Genomic DNA, 23,556 nt, shown 5'->3' with positions numbered 1-23,556 from the left:
CAAGTTTAGGGAGTTAGGCTGGAAGTTGAAAGCCAGGACAGACAGAGTTGTCATCTCTGGTTTGTTGCCGGTGCCACGTGATAGCGAGGCTAGGAATAGGGAGAGAGTGCAGTTGAACACGTGGCTGCAGGAATGGTGTAGGAGGGAGGGCTTCAGGTATTTGGATAATTGGAGCGCATTCTGGGGAAGGTGGGACCTGTACAAGCAGGACGGGTTGCATCTGAACCAGAGGGGCACCAATATCCTGGGAGGGAGGTTTGCTAGTACTCTTCGGGGGGGTTTAAACTAATTTGGCAGGGGAATGGGAACCGGATTTGTAGTCCAGCAACTAAGGTAGCCGATATTCAGGACGCCAAAGCGTGTAATGAGGCAGTGGGGAAGGGAACACTGACAAAGGAGAGTATTTGCAGGCACGGAGATGGGTTGAAGTGTGTATACTTCAACGCAAGAAGCATCAGGAATAAGGTGGGTGAACTTAAGGCATGGATCGGTACTTGGGACTACGATGTGGTGGCCATCACGGAAACTTGGATAGAAGAGGGGCAGAAGTGGTTGTTGGAGGTCCCTGGGTATAGATGTTTCAATAAGATTAGGGAGGGTGGTAAAAGAGGTGGGGGGGTAGCATTATTAATTAGAGATAGTATAACAGCTGCAGAAAGGCAGTTCGAGGAGTATCACCCTATTGAGGTAGTATGGGTTGAAGTCAGAAATAGGAAAGGAGCAGTCACCTTGTTAGGAGTTTTCTATAGGCCCCCCAATAGTAGCAGAGATGTGGAGGAACAGATTGGGAAACAGATTTTGGAAAGGTGCAGAAGTCATAGGGTAGTAGTCATGGGCGACTTTAACTTCCCAAATATTGAGTGGAAACTCTTTAGATCAAATAGTTTGGATGGGGTGGTGTTTGTGCAGTGTGTCCAGGAAGCTTTTCTAACACAGTATGTAGATTGTCCAACCAGAGGAGGGGCAATATTAGATTTAGTACTGGGTAATGAACCAGGGCAAGTGATAGATTTGTTAGTGGGGGAGCATTTTGGAGATAGTGACCACAATTCTGTGACTTTCACTTTAGTAATGGAGAGGGATAGGTACGTGCAACAGGGCAAGGTTTACAATTGGGGGAAGGGTAAATACGATGTTGTCAGACAAGAATTGAAGTGCATAAGTTGGGAACATAGGCTGGCAGGGAAGGACACAAGTGAAATGTGGAACTTGTTCAAGGAACAGGTGCTACGTGTCCTTGATATGTATGTCCCTGTCAGGCAGGGAAGAGATGGTCGAGTGAGGGAACCATGGTTGACAAGAGAGGTTGAATGTCTTGTTAAGAGGAAAAAGGAGACTTATGTAAGGCTGAGGAAACAAGGTTCAGACAGGGCATTGGAGGGATACAAGATAGCCAGGAGGGAACTGAAGAAAGGGATTAGGAGAGCTAAGAGAGGGCATGAACAATCTTTGGCGGGTAGGATCAAGGAAAACCCCAAGGCCTTTTACACATATGTGAGAAATCTGAGAATGACTAGAGCGAGGGTAGGTCCGATCAAGGACAGTAGCGGGAGATTGTGTATTGCGTCTGAAGAGATAGGAGAGGTCTTGAATGAGTACTTTTCTTCTGTATTTACAAATGAGAGGGGCGATATTGTTGGAGAGGACAGTGTGAAACAGATTGGTAAGCTCGAGGAAATACTTGTTAGGAAGGAAGATGTGTTGGGCATTTTGAAAAACTTGAGGATAGACAAGAGCCCCGGGCCTGACGGGATATATCCAAGGATTCTATGGGAAGCAAGAGATGAAATTGCAGAGCCGTTGGCAATGATCTTTTCGTCCTCACTGTCAACAGGGGTGGTACCAGGGGATTGGAGAGTGGCGAATGTCGTGCCCCTGTTCAAAAAAGGAACTAGGGATAACCCTGGGAATTACAGGCCAGTTAGTCTTACTTCGGTGGTAGGCAAAGTAATGGAAAGGGTACTGAAGGATAGGATTTCTGAGCATCTGGAAAGACACTGCTTGATTAGGGATAGTCAGCACGGATTTGTGAGGGGTAGGTCTTGCCTTACAAATCTTATTGAATTCTTTGAGGAGGTGACCAAGCATGTGGATGAAGGTAAAGCAGTGGATGTAGTGTACATGGATTTTAGTAAGGCATTTGATAAAGTTCCCCATGGTAGGCTTCTGCACAAAGTAAGGAGGCATGGGATAGTGGGAAATTTGGCCAGTTGGATAACGAACTGGCTAACCGATAGAAGTCAGAGAGTGGTGGTGGATGGCAAATATTCAGCCTGGATCCCAGTTACCAGTGGTGTACCGCAGGGATCAGTTCTGGGTCCTCTGCTGTTTGTGATTTTCATTAATGACTTGGATGAGGGAGTTGAAGGGTGGGTCAGTAAATTTGCAGACGATACGAAGATTGGTGGAGTTGTGGATAGTAAGGAGGGCTGTTGTCGGCTGCAAAGAGACATAGATAGGATGCAGAGCTGGGCTGAGAAGTGGCAGATGGAGTTTAACCCTGAAAAGTGTGAGGTTGTCCATTTTGGAAGGACAAATATGAATGCGGAATACAGGGTTAACGGTAGAGTTCTTGGCATTGTGGAGGAGCAGAGAGACCTTGGGGTCTATGTTCATACATCTTTGAAAGTTGCCACTCAAGTGGATAGAGCTGTGAAGAAGGCCTATGGTGTGCTCGCGTTCATTAACAGAGGGATTGAATTTAAGAGCCGTGAGGTGATGATGCAGCTGTACAAAACTTTGGTAAGGCCACATTTGGAGTACTGTGTACAGTTCTGGTCGCCTCATTTTAGGAAGGATGTGGAAGCTCTGGAAAAGGTGCAAAGAAGATTTACCAGGATGTTGCCTGGAATGGAGAGTAGGTCTTACGAGGAAAGGTTGAGGGTGCTAGGCCTTTTCTCATTAGAGCGGAGAAGGATGAGGGGCGACTTGATAGAGGTTTATAAGATGATCAGGGGAATAGATAGAGTAGACAGTCAGAGACTTTTTCCCCAGGTGGAACACACCATTACAAGGGGACATAAATTTAAGGTGAAAGGTGGAAGATATAGGAGGGATATCAGAGGTAGGTTCTTTACCCAGAGAGTAGTGGGGGCATGGAATGCACTGCCTGTGGAAGTAGTTGAGTCAGAAACATTAGGGACCTTCAAGCAGCTGTTGGATAGGTACATGGATTACGGGAAAATGATATAGTGTAGATTTATTTGTTCTTAAGGGCAGCACGGTAGCATTGTGGATAGCACAATTGCTTCACAGATCCATGGTCCCAGGTTCGATTCCGGCTTGGGTCATTGTTTGTGCGGAGTCTGCACGTCCTCCCCGTGTCTGCGTGGGTTTCCTCCGGGTGCTCCGGTTTCCTCCCACAGTCCAAAGATGTGCGGGTTAGGTGAATTGGCCAATGATAAATTGCCCTTAATGTCCAAATTGCCCTTGGTGTTGGGTGGAGGTGTTGAGTTTGGGTAGGGTGCTCTTTCCAAGAGCTGGTGCAGACTCGGGGGGCCGAATGGCCTCCTTCTGCACTGTAAATTCAATGATAATCTATGATTAATCTAGGACAAAGGTTCGGCACAACATCGTGGGCCGAAGGGCCTGTTCTGTGCTGTATTTTCTATGTTCTATGTCTTGTTAAGAGGAAAAAGGTGACTTATGTAAGGCTGAGGAAACAAGGTTCAGACAGGGCATTGGAGGGATACAAGATAGCCAGGAGGGAACTGAAGAAAGGGATTAGGAGAGCTAAGAGAGGGCATGAACAATCTTTGGCGGGTAGGATCAAGGAAAACCCCAAGGCCTTTTACACATATGTGAGAAATCTGAGAATGACTAGAGCGAGGGTAGGTCCGATCAAGGACAGTAGCGGGAGATTGTGTATTGAGTCTGAAGAGATAGGAGAGGTCTTGAACGAGTACTTTTCTTCTGTATTCACAAATGAGAGGGGCGATATTGTTGGAGAGGACAGTGTGAAACAGATTGGTAAGCTCGAGGAAATACTTGTTAGGAAGGAAGATGTGTTGGGCATTTTGAAAAACTTGAGGATAGACAAGTCCCCCGGGCCTGACGGGATATATCCAAGGATTCTATGGGAAGCAAGAGATGAAATTGCAGAGCCGTTGGCAATGATCTTTTCGTCCTCACTGTCAACAGGGGTGGTACCAGGGGATTGGAGAGTGGCGAATGTCGTGCCCCTGTTCAAAAAAGGAACTAGGGATAACCCTGGGAATTACAGGCCAGTTAGTCTTACTTCGGTGGTAGGCAAAGTAATGGAAAGGGTACTGAAGGATAGGATTTCTGAGCATCTGGAAAGACACTGCTTGATTAGGGATAGTCAGCACGGATTTGTGAGGGGTAGGTCTTGCCTTACAAATCTTATTGAATTCTTTGAGGAGGTGACCAAGCATGTGGATGAAGGTAAAGCAGTGGATGTAGTGTACATGGATTTTAGTAAGGCATTTGATAAAGTTCCCCATGGTAGGCTTATGCAGAAAGTAAGGAGGCATGGGATAGTGGGAAATTTGGCCAGTTGGATAACGAACTGGCTAACCGATAGAAGTCAGAGAGTGGTGGTGGATGGCAAATATTCAGCCTGGATCCCAGTTACCAGTGGCGTACCGCAGGGATCAGTTCTGGGTCCTCTGCTGTTTGTGATTTGCATTAATGACTTGGATGAGGGAGTTGAAGGGTGGGTCAGTAAATTTGCAGATGATACGAAGATTGGTGGAGTTGTGGATAGTAAGGAGGGCTGTTGTCGGCTGCAAAGAGACATAGATAGGATGCAGAGCTGGGCTGAGAAGTGGCAGATGGAGTTTAACCCTGAAAAGTGTGAGGTTGTCCATTTTGGAAGGACAAATATGAATGCTGAATACAGGGTTAACGGTAGAGTTCTTGGCAATGTGGAGGAGCAGAGAGATCTTGTGGTCTATGTTCATACATCTTTGAAAGTTGCCACTCAAGTGGATAGAGCTGTGAAGAAGGCCTATGGTGTGCTCGCGTTCATTAACAGAGGGATTGAATTTAAGAGCCGTGAGGTGATGATGCAGCTGTACAAAACTTTGGTAAGGCCACATTTGGAGTACTGTGTACAGTTCTGGTCGCCTCATTTTAGCAAGGATGTGGAAGCTTTGGAAAAGGTGCAAAGAAGATTTCCCAGGATGTTGCCTGGAATGGAGAGTAGGTCTTACGAGGAAAGGTTGAGGGTGCTAGGCCTTTTCTCATTAGAACGGAGAAGGATGACTTGATAGAGGTTTATAAGATGATCAGGGGAATAGATAGAGTAGACAGTCAGAGACTTTTTCCCCGGGTGGAACAAACCATTACAAGGGGACATAAATTTAAGGTGAAAGGTGGAAGATATAGGAGGGATATCAGAGGTAGGTTCTTTACCCAGAGAGTAGTGGGGGCATGGAATGCACTGCCTGTGGAAGTAGTTGAGTCGGAAACATTAGGGACCTTCAAGCAGCTATTGGATAGGTACATGGATTACGGTTAAATGATATAGTGTAGATTTATTTGTTCTCAAGGGCAGCACGGTAGCATTGTGGATAGCACAATTGCTTCACAGCTCCAGGGTCCCAGGTTCGATTCCGGCTTGGGTCACTGTCTGTGCGGAGTCTGCACGTCCTCCCCGTGTCTGCGTGGGTTTCCTCCGGGTGCTCCGGTTTCCTCCCACAGTCCAAAGATGTGCGGGTTAGGTGAATTGGCCAATGATAAATTGCCCTTAATGTCCAAATTGCCCTTGGTGTTGGGTGGAGGTGTTGAGTTTGGGTAGGGTGCTCTTTCCAAGAGCCAGTGCAGACTCAAAGGGCCGAATGGCCTCCTTCTGCACTGTAAATTCAATGATAATCTATGATTAATCTAGGACAAAGGTTCGGCACAACATCGTGGGCCGAAGGGCCTGTTCTGTGCTGTATTTTCTATGTTCTATCCTATTTTGTGGCTGGAACATGCTTGAGGAGAATGCAATTTGTCATTGGCATGAATTCAATACTGGAAATCTAATGATAATGACGGAGGAAACCAGGCAGAAAGTAGAACTGCTGAAAGGAAATGAGCAACAGCACGGACTGCAGACCGTACCGGAACCAATCTCATTCACACAAACCGAGAAGGAAATAAGAACGGAGATCGATGTCACAGACTCACAGAATCATACAGCGCAGAAAAGGCCCTTCGGCCCATCCAGTCAGCACCGGCGCATGGAAGACACCTGACCTGCCGCCCTAATCCCATTGGCTAGCCCTTGGCCCATAGCCTTGAATGTTGCAAAATCAGGGCTGGTTTAGCTCAGTGGGCTAGACAGCTGGTTTGTGATGCACAACAAGGCCAGCAGCGCGGGTTCAATTCCCGTACCAGCTGAGAATTCGGAATTCTCCTTCTGCGTACACGAACAGGCGCCGGAATGTGGCGACTAGGGGCTTTTCACAGTAACTTCATACTTGTGACAATAAAAAAAAAGGTTATTTACATTGTGCTTCATCAGAGGTAAAGAGAATTTAATTTTACCCAGCAGGTGTGATCTGGAGCCGCTGTCTGAAGAAGTGATGGAAACAGGTTCATAAAAGCATTCAAAAAGGAACTGAATAAATATTTAAAGGAGGGAATATTGGAAGACTATGGGAAAGAGCAGGGGAGTGGCACTACATTGAATATTGGAAGACTATGGGAGAGAGGAGGGGAGTGGCACTATGGGAGGGCACTATGCGAGAGAGGAGGGGAGTGGCACTATGCGAGAGAGCAGGGGAGTGGCACTACATTGAATGGCTGCTACAGGAGGCTGACACGGGCACAAGGGACCAAGTGGCCTCTTTCTGTGTAGAGTGAATCTGTGCTCCAATCACCACAGTTCGAAAGACAGCTTCCCACAACTGATCAGTAAAACTTGAGATGGGCAACGAATGTTGGCATTGCTGATTTTCCCCAGATCCTGAGAATGAATAATAAATAATACAATCTTTTAACAAATAAAGATAAAATTTACCAATGATTAAAATAAGGGTGTGTTCCTGACTCATTGGAGAGCTCGCAAACAGGACTCAGTCATGAGGGAAATACAATGGGCACATCACATGAATAATTAGAAAGAGAATGTTTACCATACTGCTCACCTCTGAAGGATCTTTTCTGCTGCCTTAATGTCGATGCGCATTCCCAGTGATCGAAGAGACTCGACAATCTCATTGGCATCAATCCTGCCTAAAATAATAAAACTACGGTTCATTGAAATGCTCCGATAACAATAAGTGATCAACCACAATGAGCAGGACTGTGTGTACAACATGTGACACTGAGCAGGACTGTGTGTACAACATGTGACCCTGAGCAGGACTGTGTGTACAACGTGTGACCCTGAGCAGGACTGTGTGTACAACGTGTGACATTGCACAGGAGACTGTGTGTACAACGTGTGACATTGCGCAGGACTGTGTGTATAACGTGAGACCCTGAGCAGGACTGTGTGTACAACGTGTGACCCTGAGCAGGACTGTGTGTACAACGTGTGACATTGCACAGGAGACTGTGTGTACAACGTGTGACATTGCGCAGGACTGTGTGTATAACGTGAGACCCTGAGCAGGACTGTGTGTACAACATGTGACATTGCACAGGACCGTGTGTATAACGCGTGACATTGCGCAGGACTGTGTGTACAACATGTGACACTGAACAGGACTGTGTGTACACCGTGAGACACCGAGGACTGTGTGTACAACGATGTGGAGATGCCGGCGTTGGACTGGGGTGAGCACAGTAAGAAGTCTTACAACACCAGGTTAAAGTCCAACATGTTTGTTTCGATGTCACTAGCTTTCGGAGCACTGCTCCTTCCTCAGGTGAATGAAGAGGTCTGTTCCAGAAACACATATATAGACAAATTCAAAGATGCCAAACAATGCTAGGAATGCGAGCATTAGCAGGTGATTAAATCTTTACAGATCCAGAGATGGGGTAACCCCACTCATGTGTGCGGAACTTGGCTATAAGTTTCTGCTCGGCGATTCTGCGTTGTCGCGGGTCCTGAAGGCCGCCTTGGAGAACACTTACCCGGAGATCAGAGGCTGAATGCCCTTGACTGTTGAAGTGTTCCCCGACTGGAGGGGAACATTTCTGCCTGGTGATTGTTGCGCGATGTCCGTTCATTCGTTGTCGCAGCGTCTGCATGGTCTCGCCAATGTACCACGCTTCGGGACATCCTTTCCTGCAGCGTATGAGGTAGACAACGTTGGCTGAGTCACACGAGTATGTACCGCGTACCTGGTGGGTGGTGTTCTCACGTGTAATAGTGGTATCCATGTCGATGATCTGGCACGTCTTGCAGAGATTGCCATGACAGGGTTGTGTGGTGTCGTGGTCACTGTTCTGAAGACTGGGTAGTTTGCTGCAAACAATGGTTTGTTTGAGGTTGCGCGGTTGTTTGAAGGCAAGTAGTGGGGGTGTGGGGATGACCTTGGCAAGATGTTCATCGTCATCAATGACGTGTTGAAGGCTGTGAAGAAGATGACGTAGTTTCTCCGCTCCAGGGAAGTACTGGACGACGAAGGGTATTCTGTCGGTTGTGTCCCATGTTTGTCTTCTGAGGAGGTCGGTCCGGTTTCTCGCTGTGGCGCGTTGGAACTGTCGATCGATGAGTCGAGTGCCATATCCCGTTCGTACGAGGGCATCTTTTAACGTCTGTAGATGTCTGTTACGCTCCTCCTCGTCTGAGCAGATCCTGTGCATACGGAGCGCTTGTCCATAGGGGATGGCTTCTTTAATGTGTTTAGGGTGGAAGCTGGAGAAGTGGAGCATCATGAGGTTATCCGTGGGTTTGCGGTAAAGCGAAGTGCTGAGGTGACTGTCCTTGATGGAGTCTAGTGTGTCCAAGAATGCAACTGATTTTGGAGAGTAGTCCATGGTGAGTCTGATGGTTGGATGGAACTTATTAATGTCATCGTGTAGTCGTTTCAGTGATTCTTCGCCGTGGGTCCAAAGGAAAAAAATGTCATCGATGTATCTGGTGTATAACATCGGTTGAAGGTCCTGTGCGGTGAGTAGGTCCTGTTCAAACTTGTTCATGAAGATGTTGGCGTATTGGGGTGCGAATTTGGTCCCCATGGCTGTTCTGTGCGTCTGGATGAAGAACTTGTTGTCGAAGGTGAAGACGTTGTGATCCAGAATGAAGCGGATGAGTTGCAGAATTGCGTCTGGAGATTGGCAGTTGTCGGTGTTGAGTACTGAGGCTGTTGCAGCAATGCCGTCGTCATGGGGGATGCTGGTGTAGAGTGCCGAGACGTCCATTGTGACGAGGAATGTTCCTGGTTCAACTGGTCCATGGGTGCTGAGTTTCTGTAGGAAGTCCGTCGTGTCGCGACAGAAGCTGGGTGTACCTTGTACAATGGGTTTCAAGATGCCCTCGATGTAGCCAGAGAGGTTCTCACACAGGGTCCCATTGCCTGAAACGATAGGGCGGCCTGGTGTGTTGGCCTTATGTATTTTCGGGAGGCAGTAGAGATCTCCAATGCGGGGAGTACGTGGGATGAGAGCACGTAGGGTGCTCTGAAGATCTGGTTCCAAGGTCTTGATCAGTCTGTTAAGTTGGCGGATGTGTTCCTTGGTCGGATCTGCGGGTAACTGTCTGTAGTGTTCTTGGTTGTTCAGTTGTCGGTATACTTCTTTGCAGTAGTCCGTTCTGTTCAGTACGACAGTGGCCCCCCCTTTTGTCAACACCGACAACTGCCAATCTCCAGATGCAATTCTGCAACTCATCCGCTTCATTCTGGATCACAACGCCTTCACCTTCGACAACAAGTTCTTCATCCAGACGCACGGAACAGCCATGGGGACCAAATTCGCACCCCAATACGCCAACATCTTCATGCACAAGTTTGAACAGGACCTACTCACCGCACAGGACCTTCAACCGATGTTATACACCAGATACATCGATGACATTTTTTTCCTTTGGACCCACGGCGAAGAATCACTGAAACGACTACACGATGACATTAATAAGTTCCATCCAACCATCAGACTCACAATGGACTACTCTCCAAAATCAGTTGCATTCTTGGACACACTAGTCTCCATCAAGGACAGTCACCTCAGCACTTCGCTTTACCGCAAACCCACGGATAACCTCATGATGCTCCACTTCTCCAGCTTCCACCCTAAACACATTAAAGAAGCCATCCCCTATGGACAAGCGCTCCGTATACACAGGATCTGCTCAGACGAGGAGGAGCGTAACAGACATCTACAGGTGCTCAAATATGCCCTCTTCCGAACGGGATATGGCACTCGACTCATCGATCGACAGTTCCAACGCGCCACAGCGAAAAACCGGACCGACCTCCTCAGAAGACAAACATGGGACACAACCGACAGAATACCCTTCGTCGTCCAGTACTTCCCCGGAGCGGAGAAACTACGTCATCTTCTTCACAGCCTTCAACACGTCATTGATGACGATGAACATCTTGCCAAGGTCATCCCCACACCCCCACTACTTGCCTTCAAACAACCGCGCAACCTCAAACGAACCATTGTTTGCAGCAAACTACCCAGCCTTCAGAACAGTGACCACGACACCACACAACCCTGTCATGGCAATCTCTGCAAGACGTGCCAGATCATCGACATGGATACCACTATTACACGTGAGAACACCACCCACCAGGTACGCGGTACATACTCGTGCGACTCGGCCAACGTTGTCTACCTCATACGCTGCAGGAAAGGATATCCCGAAGCGTGGTACATTGGCGAGACCATGCAGACGCTGCGACAACGAATGAACGGACATCGCGCAACAATCACCAGGCAGGAATGTTCCCTTCCAGTCGGGGAACACCTCAGTAGTCAAGGGCATTCAGCCTCTGATCTCCGGGTAAGCGTTCTCCAAGGCGGCCTTCAGGACCCGCGACAACGCAGAATCGCCGAGCAGAAACTTATAGCCAAGTTCCGCACACGAGTGCGGCCTCAACCGGGACCTGGGATTCATGTCGCATTACATTCATCCCCCACCATCTGGCCTGCAAAATCCTACCAACTGTCCTGGCTTGGTACAATTCACACCTCTTTAACCTGGGGTTACCCCATCTCTGGATCTGTAAAGATTTAATCACCTGCTAATGCTCGCATTCCTAGCATTGTTTGGCATCTTTGAATTTGTCTATATATGTGTTTCTGGAACAGACCTCTTCATTCACCTGAGGAAGGAGTAGCGCTCCGAAAGCTAGTGACATCGCAACAAACCTGTTGGACTTTAACCTGGTGTTGTAAGACTTCGTACTGTGTGTACAACGTGTGACATTGCGCAGGACTGTGTGTATAACGTGTGACCCTGAGCAGGACTGTGTGTACAACGTGTGACACTGAGCAGGACTGTGTGTACACCGTATGGCACTGAACAGGACTGTGTGTACAACGTGTGACACTGAACAGGACTGTGCGTACAACATGTGGCACTGAACAGGACTGTGTGTACAACATGTGGCACTGAACAGGACTGTGTGTACAATGTGTGACACTGAACAGGACTGTGTGTACAACGTGTGACATTGCGCAGGACTGTGTGTATAACATGTGACCCTGAACAGGACTGTGTACAACGTGTGACACTGAACAGGACTGTGTGTACAACATGTGACACTGAACAGGACTGTGTGTACAACGTGTGACATTGCGCAGGACTGTGTGTATAACGTGTGACACTGAACAGGACTGTGTGTACAACGTGTGACATTGCGCAGGACTGTGTGTATAACGTGTGACCCTGAACAGGACTGTGTGTACAACGTGTGACACTGAACAGGGCTGTGTGTACAACGTGTGCCATTGCGCAGGACTGTGTGTACAACGTGTGACACTGAACAGGACTGTGTGTACAACGTGTGACACTGAACAGGACTGTGTGTACAATATGTGGCACTGAACAGGACTGTGTGTACAACGTGTGACACTGAACAGGACTGTGTGTACAATGTGTGACATTGCGCAGGATGTGTGTATAACGTGGGACCCTGAACAGGACTGTGTGTACACACTGTGACACTGAACAGGACTGTGTGTACAACGTGTGACATTGCGCAGGACTGTGTGTATAACGTGTGACCCTGAACAGGACTGTGTGTACAACGTGTGACACTGAACAGGACTGTGTGTACAACGTGTGACATTGCGCAGGACTGTGTGTATAACGTGTGACCCTGAACAGGACTGTGTGTACAACGTATGACACTGAACAGGACTGTGTGTACAACGTATGACACTGAACAGGACTGTGTGTACACACTGTGACACTGGACAGGACTGTGTACACACTGTGACACTGAACAGGACTGTGTGTACACCGTGTAACCATGAACAGGATTGTGTGTACACACTGTGACACTGGACAGGACTGTGTGTACACACTGTGACACTGGACAGGACTGTGTGTACACACTGTGACACTGAACAGGACTGTGTGAGCACCGTGTGCCCCTGAACAGGACTGTGGGTACAACGTGTGACATTGGGCTGGACTGTGGGTGCAACGTGACAAGTTGGATGGTATTTATTTTAAGGCAGGGAGTCTGACGAACAAATTAAACATGGGGTATGATGTCATTGCTGTCACTGAGACATGGTTGAGAAAGGGGCCGGATTGGCAGGTCAATATTCCAGGAATCTGGATCTTCAGGCAAGATGGGGAAGGAGGTAAAAGAGGAGGAAGTGTTGCAATTTGACCAGGGAATCAATTACAGCAGGAAGGTAGGATTACATCTTAGACGGCTTTTCAATTGAAGCCATATGCGGAGAACTTAAAAACCAAAAAGGAGCAATCACATTGCTGGGAGTGTGCTATAGGCCCCCTAACAGTCCGAGAGAACTAGAAGAGCAGATATGTAGGAAACTATCAGAGAAGTGTAGAAGTAATAGGGTAATGATAGTGGGGGGGGAATTTCAACTTCCCCAATATTAACTGGGGAAGCCATAGTGTGACAAGTTCAGAGGGAGTGAATTCTTAAACTGTATCCAGGAGAACATTTTACACCAATATATAGAAAGTCCTACAGGAGAAGGGGCTTAATTTTCGGTTACGAAGCTGGGCAAGTGGTTGAAGAATCAGCGGGGGAGCATTTTGCAGACAGTGATCGTAACTCCGTTAGATTCAAGATTGTTACGGAAAAGGGCAACGATGGGCCTGAGATCAAATTTCTAAACAGGGGGAAAGATGATTTTAATAAGATCAGATATGACTTGGCCAGAGTGGACTGGAAGCAGACACTTTTAGGTAAATTTGTGACAGAACAATGGGACGCATTCAAGAAGGAAACAGGGAGAGTGCAGGGCCAACATGTTCCAAGAAAAAGGGTGGGATCAACCAATCCAGTGAACCTTGGATAGCGAGGGATATGCAATCCCTGGGTGTTCACACCCAGTTGCTACACATGCACATGTACTACAGCGGTTCTGCTGTACAGAACTCTGGTCCGGCCGCATTTGGAGTATTGCGTACAGTTCTGGTCATCGCATTATAGGAAGGACGTGGAGGCTTTGGAGCGGGTGCAGAGGAGATTTACCAGGATGTTGCCTGGTATGGAGGGAAAATCTTATGAGGAAAGGCTGACGGACTTGAGGTTGTTTTCGTTGGAGAGAAGAAGGTTAAGAGGAGACTTAATAGAGGCATACAAAATGATCAGGGGGTTGGATAGGGTGGACAGTGAGAGCCTTCTCCCGCGGATGGATTTGGCTGGCACAAGGGGACATAACTTTAAACTGAGGGGTAATAGATATAGGACAGAGGTCAGAGGTAGGTTCTTTACGCAAAGAGTAGTGAGGCCGTGGAATGCCCTACCTGCTACAGTAGTGAACTCGCCAACATTGAGGGCATTTAAAAGTTTATTGGATAAACATATGGATGATAATGGCATAGTGTAGGTTAGATGGCTTTTGTTTCGGTGCAACATCGTGGGCCGAAGGGCCTGTACTGCGCTGTATTGTTCTATGTTCTATGTTCTATTTTAGATTATTGCTGAGGTCCGGTAATACTGACCATCGTTATTTTTATCCAGACTCTTGAAGGCCAGTTTAAGTTTCTTCTCGTGGTTTCGGAGGTATTCGCTAAACTCTCCGAAGTCCAGCTGCTCATTCTTGTCACTGTCCGCAGATTGAAATATTTTCTGTTTTAAGGCAAAATTTAATCAACTGGTAAATGAAAACTGTAAAATGAAATGTCTCACAGACAGTACAACATAGGAACAGTCATGCTTCCCAGTGTCTGTACAGATTTCTGGAGGGTAAATGATACAGCACACCCAAGAAACCATTAGGCCCATCATCTCCGTGCCAGCTCTTTGAAACAGCTGTCCCGTTAGACCCGGTCCTCTGCTCTTTCCTCAGTAGCCCTGGAAGAAGTCTTACAACATCAGGTTGGGGAGGAGTCTGGGGGAGGGAGGAACAGGCTCCAGTGATACAGGGTTGAGGGAGGGAAGGTCTTGGGTAGTTGGAGGATGAGGAGATGTTGGAAGGATAGAGGGTGAGCAAAGGTTTCGGGAGAGTGATGCAAGGGTTGGTGGAGGGAGGGCAAGGGGAATTTTTGGATTAGGGTTAGGGTTAGGGTTAGGCTAATGGTAAGTTAGGGTTAGAGTACTGGGCTAATGGTAAGATTCTTGGCAGTGTGGATGAGCAGAGAGATCTCGGTGTCCATGTACATAGATCCCTGAAAGTTGCCACCCAGGTTGAGAGGGTTGTTAAGAAGGCGTACGGTGTGTTAGCTTTTATTGGTAGAGGGATTGGGTTTCGGAGCCATGAGGTCATGTTGCAGCTATACAACATTCTGGTGCGGCCGCATTGGAAAGGGTGCAGAGGAGATTTACCAGAATGTTGCCTGGTATGAAGGGAAGATCTTATGAGGAAAGGCTGAGGGACTTGAGGCTGTTTTCGTTAGAGAGAAGAAGGTTAAGAGGTGACTTAATTGAGGCATACAAGATGATCAGAGGATTGGATAGGGTGGACAGTGAGAGCCTTTTTCCTCGGATGGTGATGTCTAGCACGAGGGGACATACTTTTAAATTGAGGGGAGATAAATATAAGACAGATGTCAGAGGTAGGTTCTTTACTCAGAGAGTAGTAAGGGTGTGGAATGCCCTGCCTGCAACAGTAGTGGATTTGCCAACACTAAGGACATTCAAATGGTCATTGGATAGACATATGTACGATAAGGGAATAGTGTAGATGGGTTTTAGGGTGGTTTCACAGGGCGGCGCAAAATCGAGGGCCGAAGGGCCTGTACTGCGCTGTAATGTTCTATGTTCTACATGAATAGGATGGGAATAGAGGGATACGGACCCAGGAAGTGTAGAAGATTGTAGTTTAGTCGGGCAGCATGGTCGGCACGGGCTTGGAGGGCCGAAGGGCCTGTTCCTGTGCTGTACTTTTCTTTGTTCCCCCTCATTCTTCTGAACTCCAGCGAGAACAAACCTAACCGATTCAATCTCTCCTCATATGACAGTCCCGCCATCCCAGGAGTCAGTCTGGTAAACCTTTGGTGCACTCGCTCTATAGCTACAACATCCTTCCTCAGATAAGGAGACCAAAAGGGGGATGGGAACCAAATGAGGAGGTTAGTGGACAGTAAGGAGGTAGTAACTAAAGCCTGTAAGGAACTAGATCATGAAGTCAGCGTGACTAAGGGGAAGAGTAGGCAGGGAGCAGAAGATGAACGCAAAGGGACTGGTGGTCTGAGGTGCATTTGTTTTAATGCAAGAAGCGTAGTAGGTAAGGCAGATGAACTTAGGGCTTGGATTAGTACCTGGGAGTATGATGTTATTGCTACTACTGAGACTTGTTGAGGGAAGGGCATGTTTGGCAACTAAATATCCCAGGATATCGATGCTTCAGGCGGGATAGAGAGGGGGGTAAAAGGGGTGGAGGAGTTGCATTACTGGTGAGAGAGAATATCACAGCTGTGCTGAAGGAGGGCACTATGGAGGACTCGAGCAGCGAGGCAATGTGGGCAGAGCTCAGAAATAGGAAGGGTGCGGTAACAATGTTGGGGCTGTACTATAGACCTCCCAACAGCGAGCGTGAGATAGAGGTACAAATATGTAAACAGATTATGGAAAGATGTAGGAGCAACAGGGTGGTGGTGATAGGAGCTTTTAATTTTCCCAACATTGACTGGGATACACTTAGTGCCAGAGGTCTAGATGGAGCAGAATTTGTAAGGAGCATCCAGGAGGGTTTTCTAGAGCAGTATGTAAATAGTCCAACTCGGGAAGGGGCCATACTGGACCTGGTGTTGGGGAATGAGCCCAGCCAGGTAGCTGAAGTTTCAGTTGGGGATTACTTTGGGAATAGTGATCACAATTCCGTAAGTTTTTGAATACTCATGGACAAAGACGAGAGTGGTCCTAAAGGAAAAGTGCTAAATTGGGGGAAGGCCAACTATACCAAAATTCAGGAGCTGGAGAATGTGGATTGGGAGCAACTGTTTGAAGGTAAATCTACATTTGATATGTGGGAGTCTTTTAAGGAAAGGTTGATTAGAGTGCAGGACAGACATGTCCCTGTGAAAATGAGGATAGAAATGGCAAGATTAAGGAACCATGGATGACAGGTGAAATTGTAAGACTATCTAAGAGGAAAAAGGAAGCATACATAAGGTCTAGGCCACTGAAGACAGAAGAAGCTTTGGAAGAATATGAGGAATGTAGGACCAATCTGAAACGAGGAATCAAGACGGCTAAAAGGGGTCATGAAATATCTTTAGCAAACAGTGTTAAGGAAAATCCCAAAGCCTTTTATTCATATATCAGGAGCAAGAGGGTAACTAGAGAAAGGGTTGGCCCACTCAAGGACAAAGGAGGAAAGTTATGCGTGGAGTCAGAGGAAATGGGTGAGATTCTTAATGAGTACTTTGCATCGGTATTCACCGAGGAGAGGGACATGACGGATGTTGAGGTTAGGGATAGATGTTTGATTACTCTAGGTCAAGTCGGCATAAGGAGGGAGGATGTGTTGGGTATTCTAAAAGGCATTAAGGTGGACAAGTCCCCAGGTCCCGATGGGATCTATCCCAGGTTACTGAGGGAAGTGAGAGAGGAAATAGCTGGGGCCTTAACAGATATCTTTGCAGCATCCTTGAACACGGGTGAGGTACTGGAGGACTGGAGAATTGCTAATGTTGTCCCCTTGTTTAAGAAGGGTAGTAGGGATAATTCAGATAATTATCAACCGGTGAGCCTGACATCAGTGGTAGGGAAGCTGCTGGAGAAGATGCTGAGGGATAGGATCTATTCACATTTGGAAGAAAATGGACTTATCAGTGACAGGCAACATGGTTTTGTGCAGGGAAGGTCATGTCTTACCAACTTAATAGAATTCCTTGAGGAAGTGATTGATGAGGTAAGGGCTGTAGATGTCATATACATGGACTTCAGTAAGGCATTTGATAAGGTTCCCCATGGTAGGCTGATGGAGAAAGTGAAGTTTCATGGGGTCCAGGGTGTACTAGCTAGATGGATAAAGAACTGGCTGGGCAACAGGAGACAGAGAGTAGTAGTGGAAGGGAGTTTCTCAAAATGGAGAACTGTGACCAGTGGTGTTCCACAGGGATCGGTGCTGGGACCACTGTTGTTTGTGATATACATAAATGATCTGGAGGAAGGTAGAGGTGGTCTGACCAGCACGTTTGCAGATGACACTAAGATTGGTGGAGTTGCAGATAGTGAAGGGGACTGTCAGAGAATACAGCAGAATACAGATAGATTGGAGAGTTGGGCAGAGAAATGGCAGATGGAGTGGCAAATACATGAATAGGATGGGAATAGAGGGATACGGACCCAGGAAGTGTAGAAGATTGTAGTTTAGTCGGGCAGCATGGTCGGCACGGGCTTGGAGGGCCGAAGGGCCTGTTCCTGTGCTGTACATTTCTTTGTTCTTTGTTTTGTTCAATCCGGGCAAATGCGAGGTGATGCATTTTGGAAGATCCAATTCAAGAGCAAACTATACGGTAAATGGAAGAGTCCTGGGGAAAATTGATGTGCAGAGAGATCTGGTTGTTCAGGTCCATTGTACCCTGAAGGTGGCTGTGCAGGTCGATAGAGTGGTCAAGAAGGCAGACGGCATGCTTTCCTTCATCGGAAGGGGTTTGGAGTACAAGAGTTGGCAGGTCATGTTACAGCTGTATAAGACTTTGGTTCGGCCACATTTGGAATACTGCGTAGTCTGGTCGCCACATTACCAAAAGGATGTGGATGCTTTGGAGAAGTTGTAGAGGAGGTTCAAAGAACAAAGAACAAAGAAATGTACAGCACAGGAACAGGCCTTTCGGCCCTCCAAGCCCGTGCCGACCATACTGCCCGACTAAACTACAATCTTCTACACTTCCTGGGTCCGTATCCTTCTATTCCCATCCTATTCATATATTTGTCAAGATGCCCCTTGAATGTCCCTATCGTCCCTGCTTCCACTACCTCCTCCGGTAGTGAGTTCCAGGCACCCACTACCCTCTGCGTAAAAAACTTGCCTCGTACATCTACTCTAAACCTTGCCCCTCTCACCTTAAACCTATGCCCCCTAGTAATTGACCCCTCTACCTTGGGGAAAAGCCTCTGACTATCCACTCTGTCTATGCCCCTCATAATTTTGTATACCTCTATCAGGTCGCCCCTCAACCTCCTTCGTTCCAGTGAGAACAAACCGAGTTTATTCAATCGCTCCTCATAGCTTATGCCCTCCATACCAGGCAACATTCTGGTAAATCTCTTCTGCACCCTCTCTAAAGCCTCCACATCCTTCTGGTAGTGTGGCGACCAGAATTGAACACTATACTCCAAGTGTGGCCTAACTAAGGTTCTATACAGCTGCAACATGACTTGCCAATTCTTATACTCAATGCCCCGGCCAATGAAGGCAAGCATGCCGTATGCCTTCTTGACTACCTTCTCCACCTGTGTTGCCCCTTTCAATGACCTGTGGACCTGTACTCCTAGATCTCTTTGACTTTCAATACTCTTGAGGGTTCTACCATTCACTGTATATTCCCTACCTGCATTAGCCCTTCCAAAATGCATTACCTCACATTTGTATGCATTACCTCACATTTGTATGCATTACCTCACATTCACCAGGATGTTCCCTGGTATGGAGGGCGCTAGCTATGAAGAGCGGTTGGGTAGATTAGGATTATTTTCATTAGAAAGACGGAGGTTGAGGGGGGACCTCATTGAGGTCTACAAAAATCATGAGAGGTATACAGGGTGGATAGCAAGAAGCTTTTTCCCAGAGCAGGGGACTCAATTACTCGGGGTCACGAGTTCAAGGTGAGAGGGGAAAAGTTTAAGGGAGATATGCGTGGAAAGTTCTTTACGCAGAGGGTGGTGGGTGCCTGGAATGCATTGCGGGCATGATCGCGTCATTTAAGATGTATCTAGACAGATACATGAATGGTCAGGGAGCAGAGGGATACAGATCCTTAGAAAATAGGCGACAGTTTTACAGAGAGGATCTGGATCGGCGCAGGCTTGGAGGTCCGAAGGGCCTGTTCCTGTGCTGTAATTTTTCTTTGTTCTTTGTTCAAAACTGCACACAATATTCTAGGTGTGACCTCACCAAGGCCCTGTATAATTGCAGCAAGACACCCCTGCTCCAGTACTCAAATCCTCTCGCAATGGAGGCCAACATCCATTTGCCTTCTTTACCATCTGCTGTACCTGCATGCTTACCTTCAGTGACTGGTGTACGAGGACACCCAGGTCTTGTTACACGTTCCCCTCTCCTAAATTATGGCCATTCAGATAATAGTATGCCTTCTCGTTTTTGCTACCAAATTCGATAACCTCGCATTTATCCAAATTATACCGCATCTGTGATTCATTTGCCCCTCACTCAACTTGCCCAGCCTTGCGTCATGTGCAAATTTGGAGGTGATGCGCTGCTTTCTCAAACTTTTACAGTCCGTGTGATGTAGGTACACCCACAGCGCTGTTAGGGAGGGAGTTCCAGATGTTGCCCCAGCGACAGTGAAGGATATATTTCCAAGTCAGGGTGGTGAGTGACTTGGAGGGGAACCTCCAGGTGGTGGGGTTCCCAGGTATCTGCTGCTCTTGTCCTTCGACATGGTGGTGGTCGTGGGTTTGGAAGGTGCTGTCTAAGGAACCTTGGTGAGTTCCTGCAGAGCATCTTGTAGACGGTGCACACGGCTGCCACTGTTCGGCAGTGGTGGAGGGTTTGAATGTTTGTGGAAGGGTTGTCAACCAAGCGGGGCTGCTTTGTCCTGGATGGTGTCCTGCTTCTTGAGTGTTGTTGGAGCTGAATTTAACCAGGCAAGTGAAGGCACTTCCCCCTATAGCCCACTGCTGGACACGAGCCCCACCCAGCCCACTGCACAACACTGACCCTGCCCAGTCCCGGGGCCGGACACGGGCCCCCAACCCGAACACGAGCCCCCACCCCAGATACGAGCCCCCACCCGAGACACGAGCCCCAGGCCTCGCCCCAGACACGAGCCCCCACCCCAGACACGAGCCCCAGGCCTCAGACACGAGCCCCTACCCCAGACACGAGCCCCAGGCCTCGCCCGACACGAGCCCCCGCCCCAGACACGAGCCCCCGCCCCAGACACGAGCCCCAGGCCTCAGACACGAGCCCTCGCCCCAGACACGAGCCCCAGGCCTCAGACACGAGCCCTCGCCCCAGACACGAGCCCCAGGCCTCAGACACGAGGCCCCACCCCAGACACGAGCCCCCACCCCAGACACGAGCCCCAGGCCTCAGACACGAGCCCCCGCCCCAGACACGAGCCCCCGCCCCAGACACGAGCCCCAGGCCTCAGACACGAGCCCCCGCCCCAGACACGAGCCCCCGCCCCAGACACGCCCATTGCTTTGCAGTGACTCCGCCCTATTCTGATTGGACAGGATAACGGACCAATCAGCATCAGCTCAATGCATTCAGCCCCAACTGTCAGAAACTGTCAAAAATTAGCTGCTGGTTTCCAGACCCCCCCTGCCCTGTTTCAAGGCCCCTCCAACCCCCCTGGTTTCAAGGTCACCCCCCCCTTCCCTGGTTTCCAGGCTCCCCCCCCACTGGTTTCAAGGACCCCTCACCTCTAGTTTCAAGGACCCCTCACCTCTAGTTTCAAGGCCCCCCTCACCTCTAGTTTCAAGGCACCCCTCACCTCTAGTTTCAAGGCACCCCTCACCTCTAGTTTCAAGGCCCCCCTCCCTCCGTGGTTTCAAGGCCCCTCCCTTAGTGGTTTCAAGGCCCCCCCCCCTCCCTTAGTGGTTTCAAGGCCCCCCCTCCCTCCGTGGTTTCAAGGCCCGCCCACCCACCCACCCCGGTTTCAAGGCCCCCCACCAAACCCCGGTTTCAAGGCCCCCCCACCCCGGTTTCAAGGCACACCCCCCCCCCGACGCACCCGGTTTCAAGCCCCCCCCCCACCCCGGTTTCAAGCCCCCCCCCCCCCCACCCCGGTTTCAAGCCCCCCCCCCCCCCACCCCGGTTTCAAGCCCCCCCCCCCCAACCCCGGTTTCAAGCCCCCCCCCCCCAACCCCGGTTTCAAGCCCCCCCCCCCACCCCGGTTTCAAGCCCCCCCCCCCCACCCCGGTTTCAAGCCCCCCCCCCCCACACACCCCGGTTTCAAGCCCCCCACACCCCGGTTTCAAGCCCCCCCCCCCCACACCCCGGTTTCAAGCCCCCCCCCCCCCCACACCCCGGTTTCAAGCCCCCCCCCCCCCCACACCCCGGTTTCAAGCCCCCCCCACAACACCCCGGTTTCAAGCCCCCCCCCCCAACACCCCGGTTTCAAGCCCCCCCCCCCAACACCCCGGTTTCAAGCCCCCCCCCCCAACACCCCGGTTTCAAGCCCCCCCCCCAACACCCCGGTTTCAAGCCCCCCCCCCCCCCCCAACACCCCGGTTTCAAGCCCCCCCCCCCCCCCCAACACCCCGGTTTCAAGCCCCCCCCCCCCAACACCCCGGTTTCAAGCCCCCCCCCCCCCCCAACACCCCGGTTTCAAGCCCCCCCCCCACACCCCGGTTTCAAGCCCCCCCCCCCACACCCCGGTTTCAAGCCCCCCCCCCCACACCCCGGTTTCAAGCCCCCCCCCCCCACACCCCGGTTTCAAGGCCCCCCCCCCACACCCCGGTTTCAAGGCCCCCCCCCACACCCCGGTTTCAAGGCCCCCCCCCCACACCCCGGTTTCAAGGCCCCCCCTACCTGCTGGGCCTCGGGCTGTAGTTGGAGGCCTCGGTCCCGCAGCGCCGCCCGGAGCTCGGCCACATCCAGGCGGCCGTCCCGGTTCACATCCAACTGGGAGAAAAGCTGCGAGTATCGGCGCTGCGCGTCCGGGCCCGACATCGGCGGCGGAGCGGGAGCGGGATCCGGGAATGGGAATGGGAGCGGGATCCGGGATCCGGGAGCCGGGAGGGAGCGGGGTGGGAGCGGGAATGGGAATGGGAGCGGGATCCGGGTGTCCGGGAGCCGGGAGGGAGCGGGAATGGGATCCGGGAGCCGGGAGGGAGCGGGAATGGGGAATGGGAGGGCGGGGCGGCGGGTTCCGCTCCCGGTTCCCGGGGACCTTTTTCCGGTTAAATTCCTCTCAACATTTTTACACAATTTACAAGAGGCCATTCAGCCCATCGAGTCCGCACCGACCCCTGGGACAGACCCGCTGACCCCTCAACCCCAACCCCATAACCCCCCCCCCCCAGTGAGAGGGTCTGGGTGTCGGGGATGAGGTCAGTGAGAGGGTCTGGGTGGTGGGGATGAGGTTAGTGAGAGGGTCTGGGTGGTGGCGATGAGGTCAGTGAGAGGGTCTGGGTGTTGGGGATGAGGTCAGTGAGAGGGTCTGGGTGGTGGGGATGAGGTCAGTGAGAGGGTCTGGGTGTCGGGGATGAGGTCAGTGAGAGGGTCTGGGTGGTGGGGATGAGGTTAGTGAGAGGGTCTGGGTGGTGTGGATGAGGTCAGTGAGAGGGTCTGGGTGTTGGGGATGAGGTCAGTGAGAGGGTCTGAGTGTTGGGGATGAGGTCAGTGAGAGGGTCTGGGTGGTGGCGATGAGGTCAGTGAGAGGGTCTGGGTGTTGGGGATGAGGTCAGTGAGAGGGTCTGGGTGTTGGGGATGAGGTCAGTGAGATGGTCTGGGTGTTGGGGATGAGGCCAGTGAGAGGGTCTGGGTGTTGGGGATGAGGTCAGTGAGAGTGTCTGGGTCGTGGCGATGAGGTCAGTGAGAGGGTCTGGGTGGTGTGGATGAGGTCAGTGAGAGGGTCTGGGTGGTGTGGATGAGGTCAGTGAGAGGGTCTGGGTGGTGGGGATGAGGTCAGTGTGAGGGTCTGGGTGGTGGGGATGAGGTCAGTGAGAGGGTCTGGGTGGTGGGGATGAGGTCAGTGAGAGGGTCTGGGTGGTGTGGATGAGGTCAGTGAGAGGGTCTGGGTGTTGGGGATGTGGTCAGTGACAGGGTCTGGGTGGTGGCGATGAGGTCAGTGAGAGGGTCTGGGTGGTGGGGATGAGGTCAGTGAGAGGGTCTGGGTGGTGGGGATGAGGTCAGTGAGAGGGTCTGGGTGGTGGGGACAAGGTCAGTGAGAGGGTCTGGGTGTCGGGG

The 23,556-nt window shown here is 50.2% G+C and overlaps 1 protein-coding gene across 1 annotated transcript in view; it reads right to left on the bottom strand.

Moving 5' to 3' along the window:
• The window catches only part of LOC140426003 (mitochondrial adenyl nucleotide antiporter SLC25A24-A-like), a 114,470-nt gene extending 92,125 nt beyond the window's left edge, over positions 1 to 22,345 (bottom strand). The window contains exons 1-3 of the mRNA XM_072510272.1: positions 22,177 to 22,345; positions 14,009 to 14,135; positions 7,098 to 7,185 (exon numbers count right to left, since the gene is read on the bottom strand). Coding sequence (XP_072366373.1) covers positions 7,098 to 7,185; positions 14,009 to 14,135; positions 22,177 to 22,317 — 356 coding nt within the window. The 5' untranslated portion in view covers positions 22,318 to 22,345. The remainder of the gene's footprint in view (positions 1 to 7,097; positions 7,186 to 14,008; positions 14,136 to 22,176) is intronic.
• Between the last annotated feature and the right edge of the window lie 1,211 nt (positions 22,346 to 23,556).

This window comes from Scyliorhinus torazame, chromosome 7, assembly GCF_047496885.1.
Source record: "Scyliorhinus torazame isolate Kashiwa2021f chromosome 7, sScyTor2.1, whole genome shotgun sequence".
Lineage (NCBI taxonomy): Eukaryota > Metazoa > Chordata > Chondrichthyes > Carcharhiniformes > Scyliorhinidae > Scyliorhinus > Scyliorhinus torazame.
Note: the sequence above shows the minus strand (reverse complement) of the source record. Positions and strands in the feature narration are given on the sequence as shown.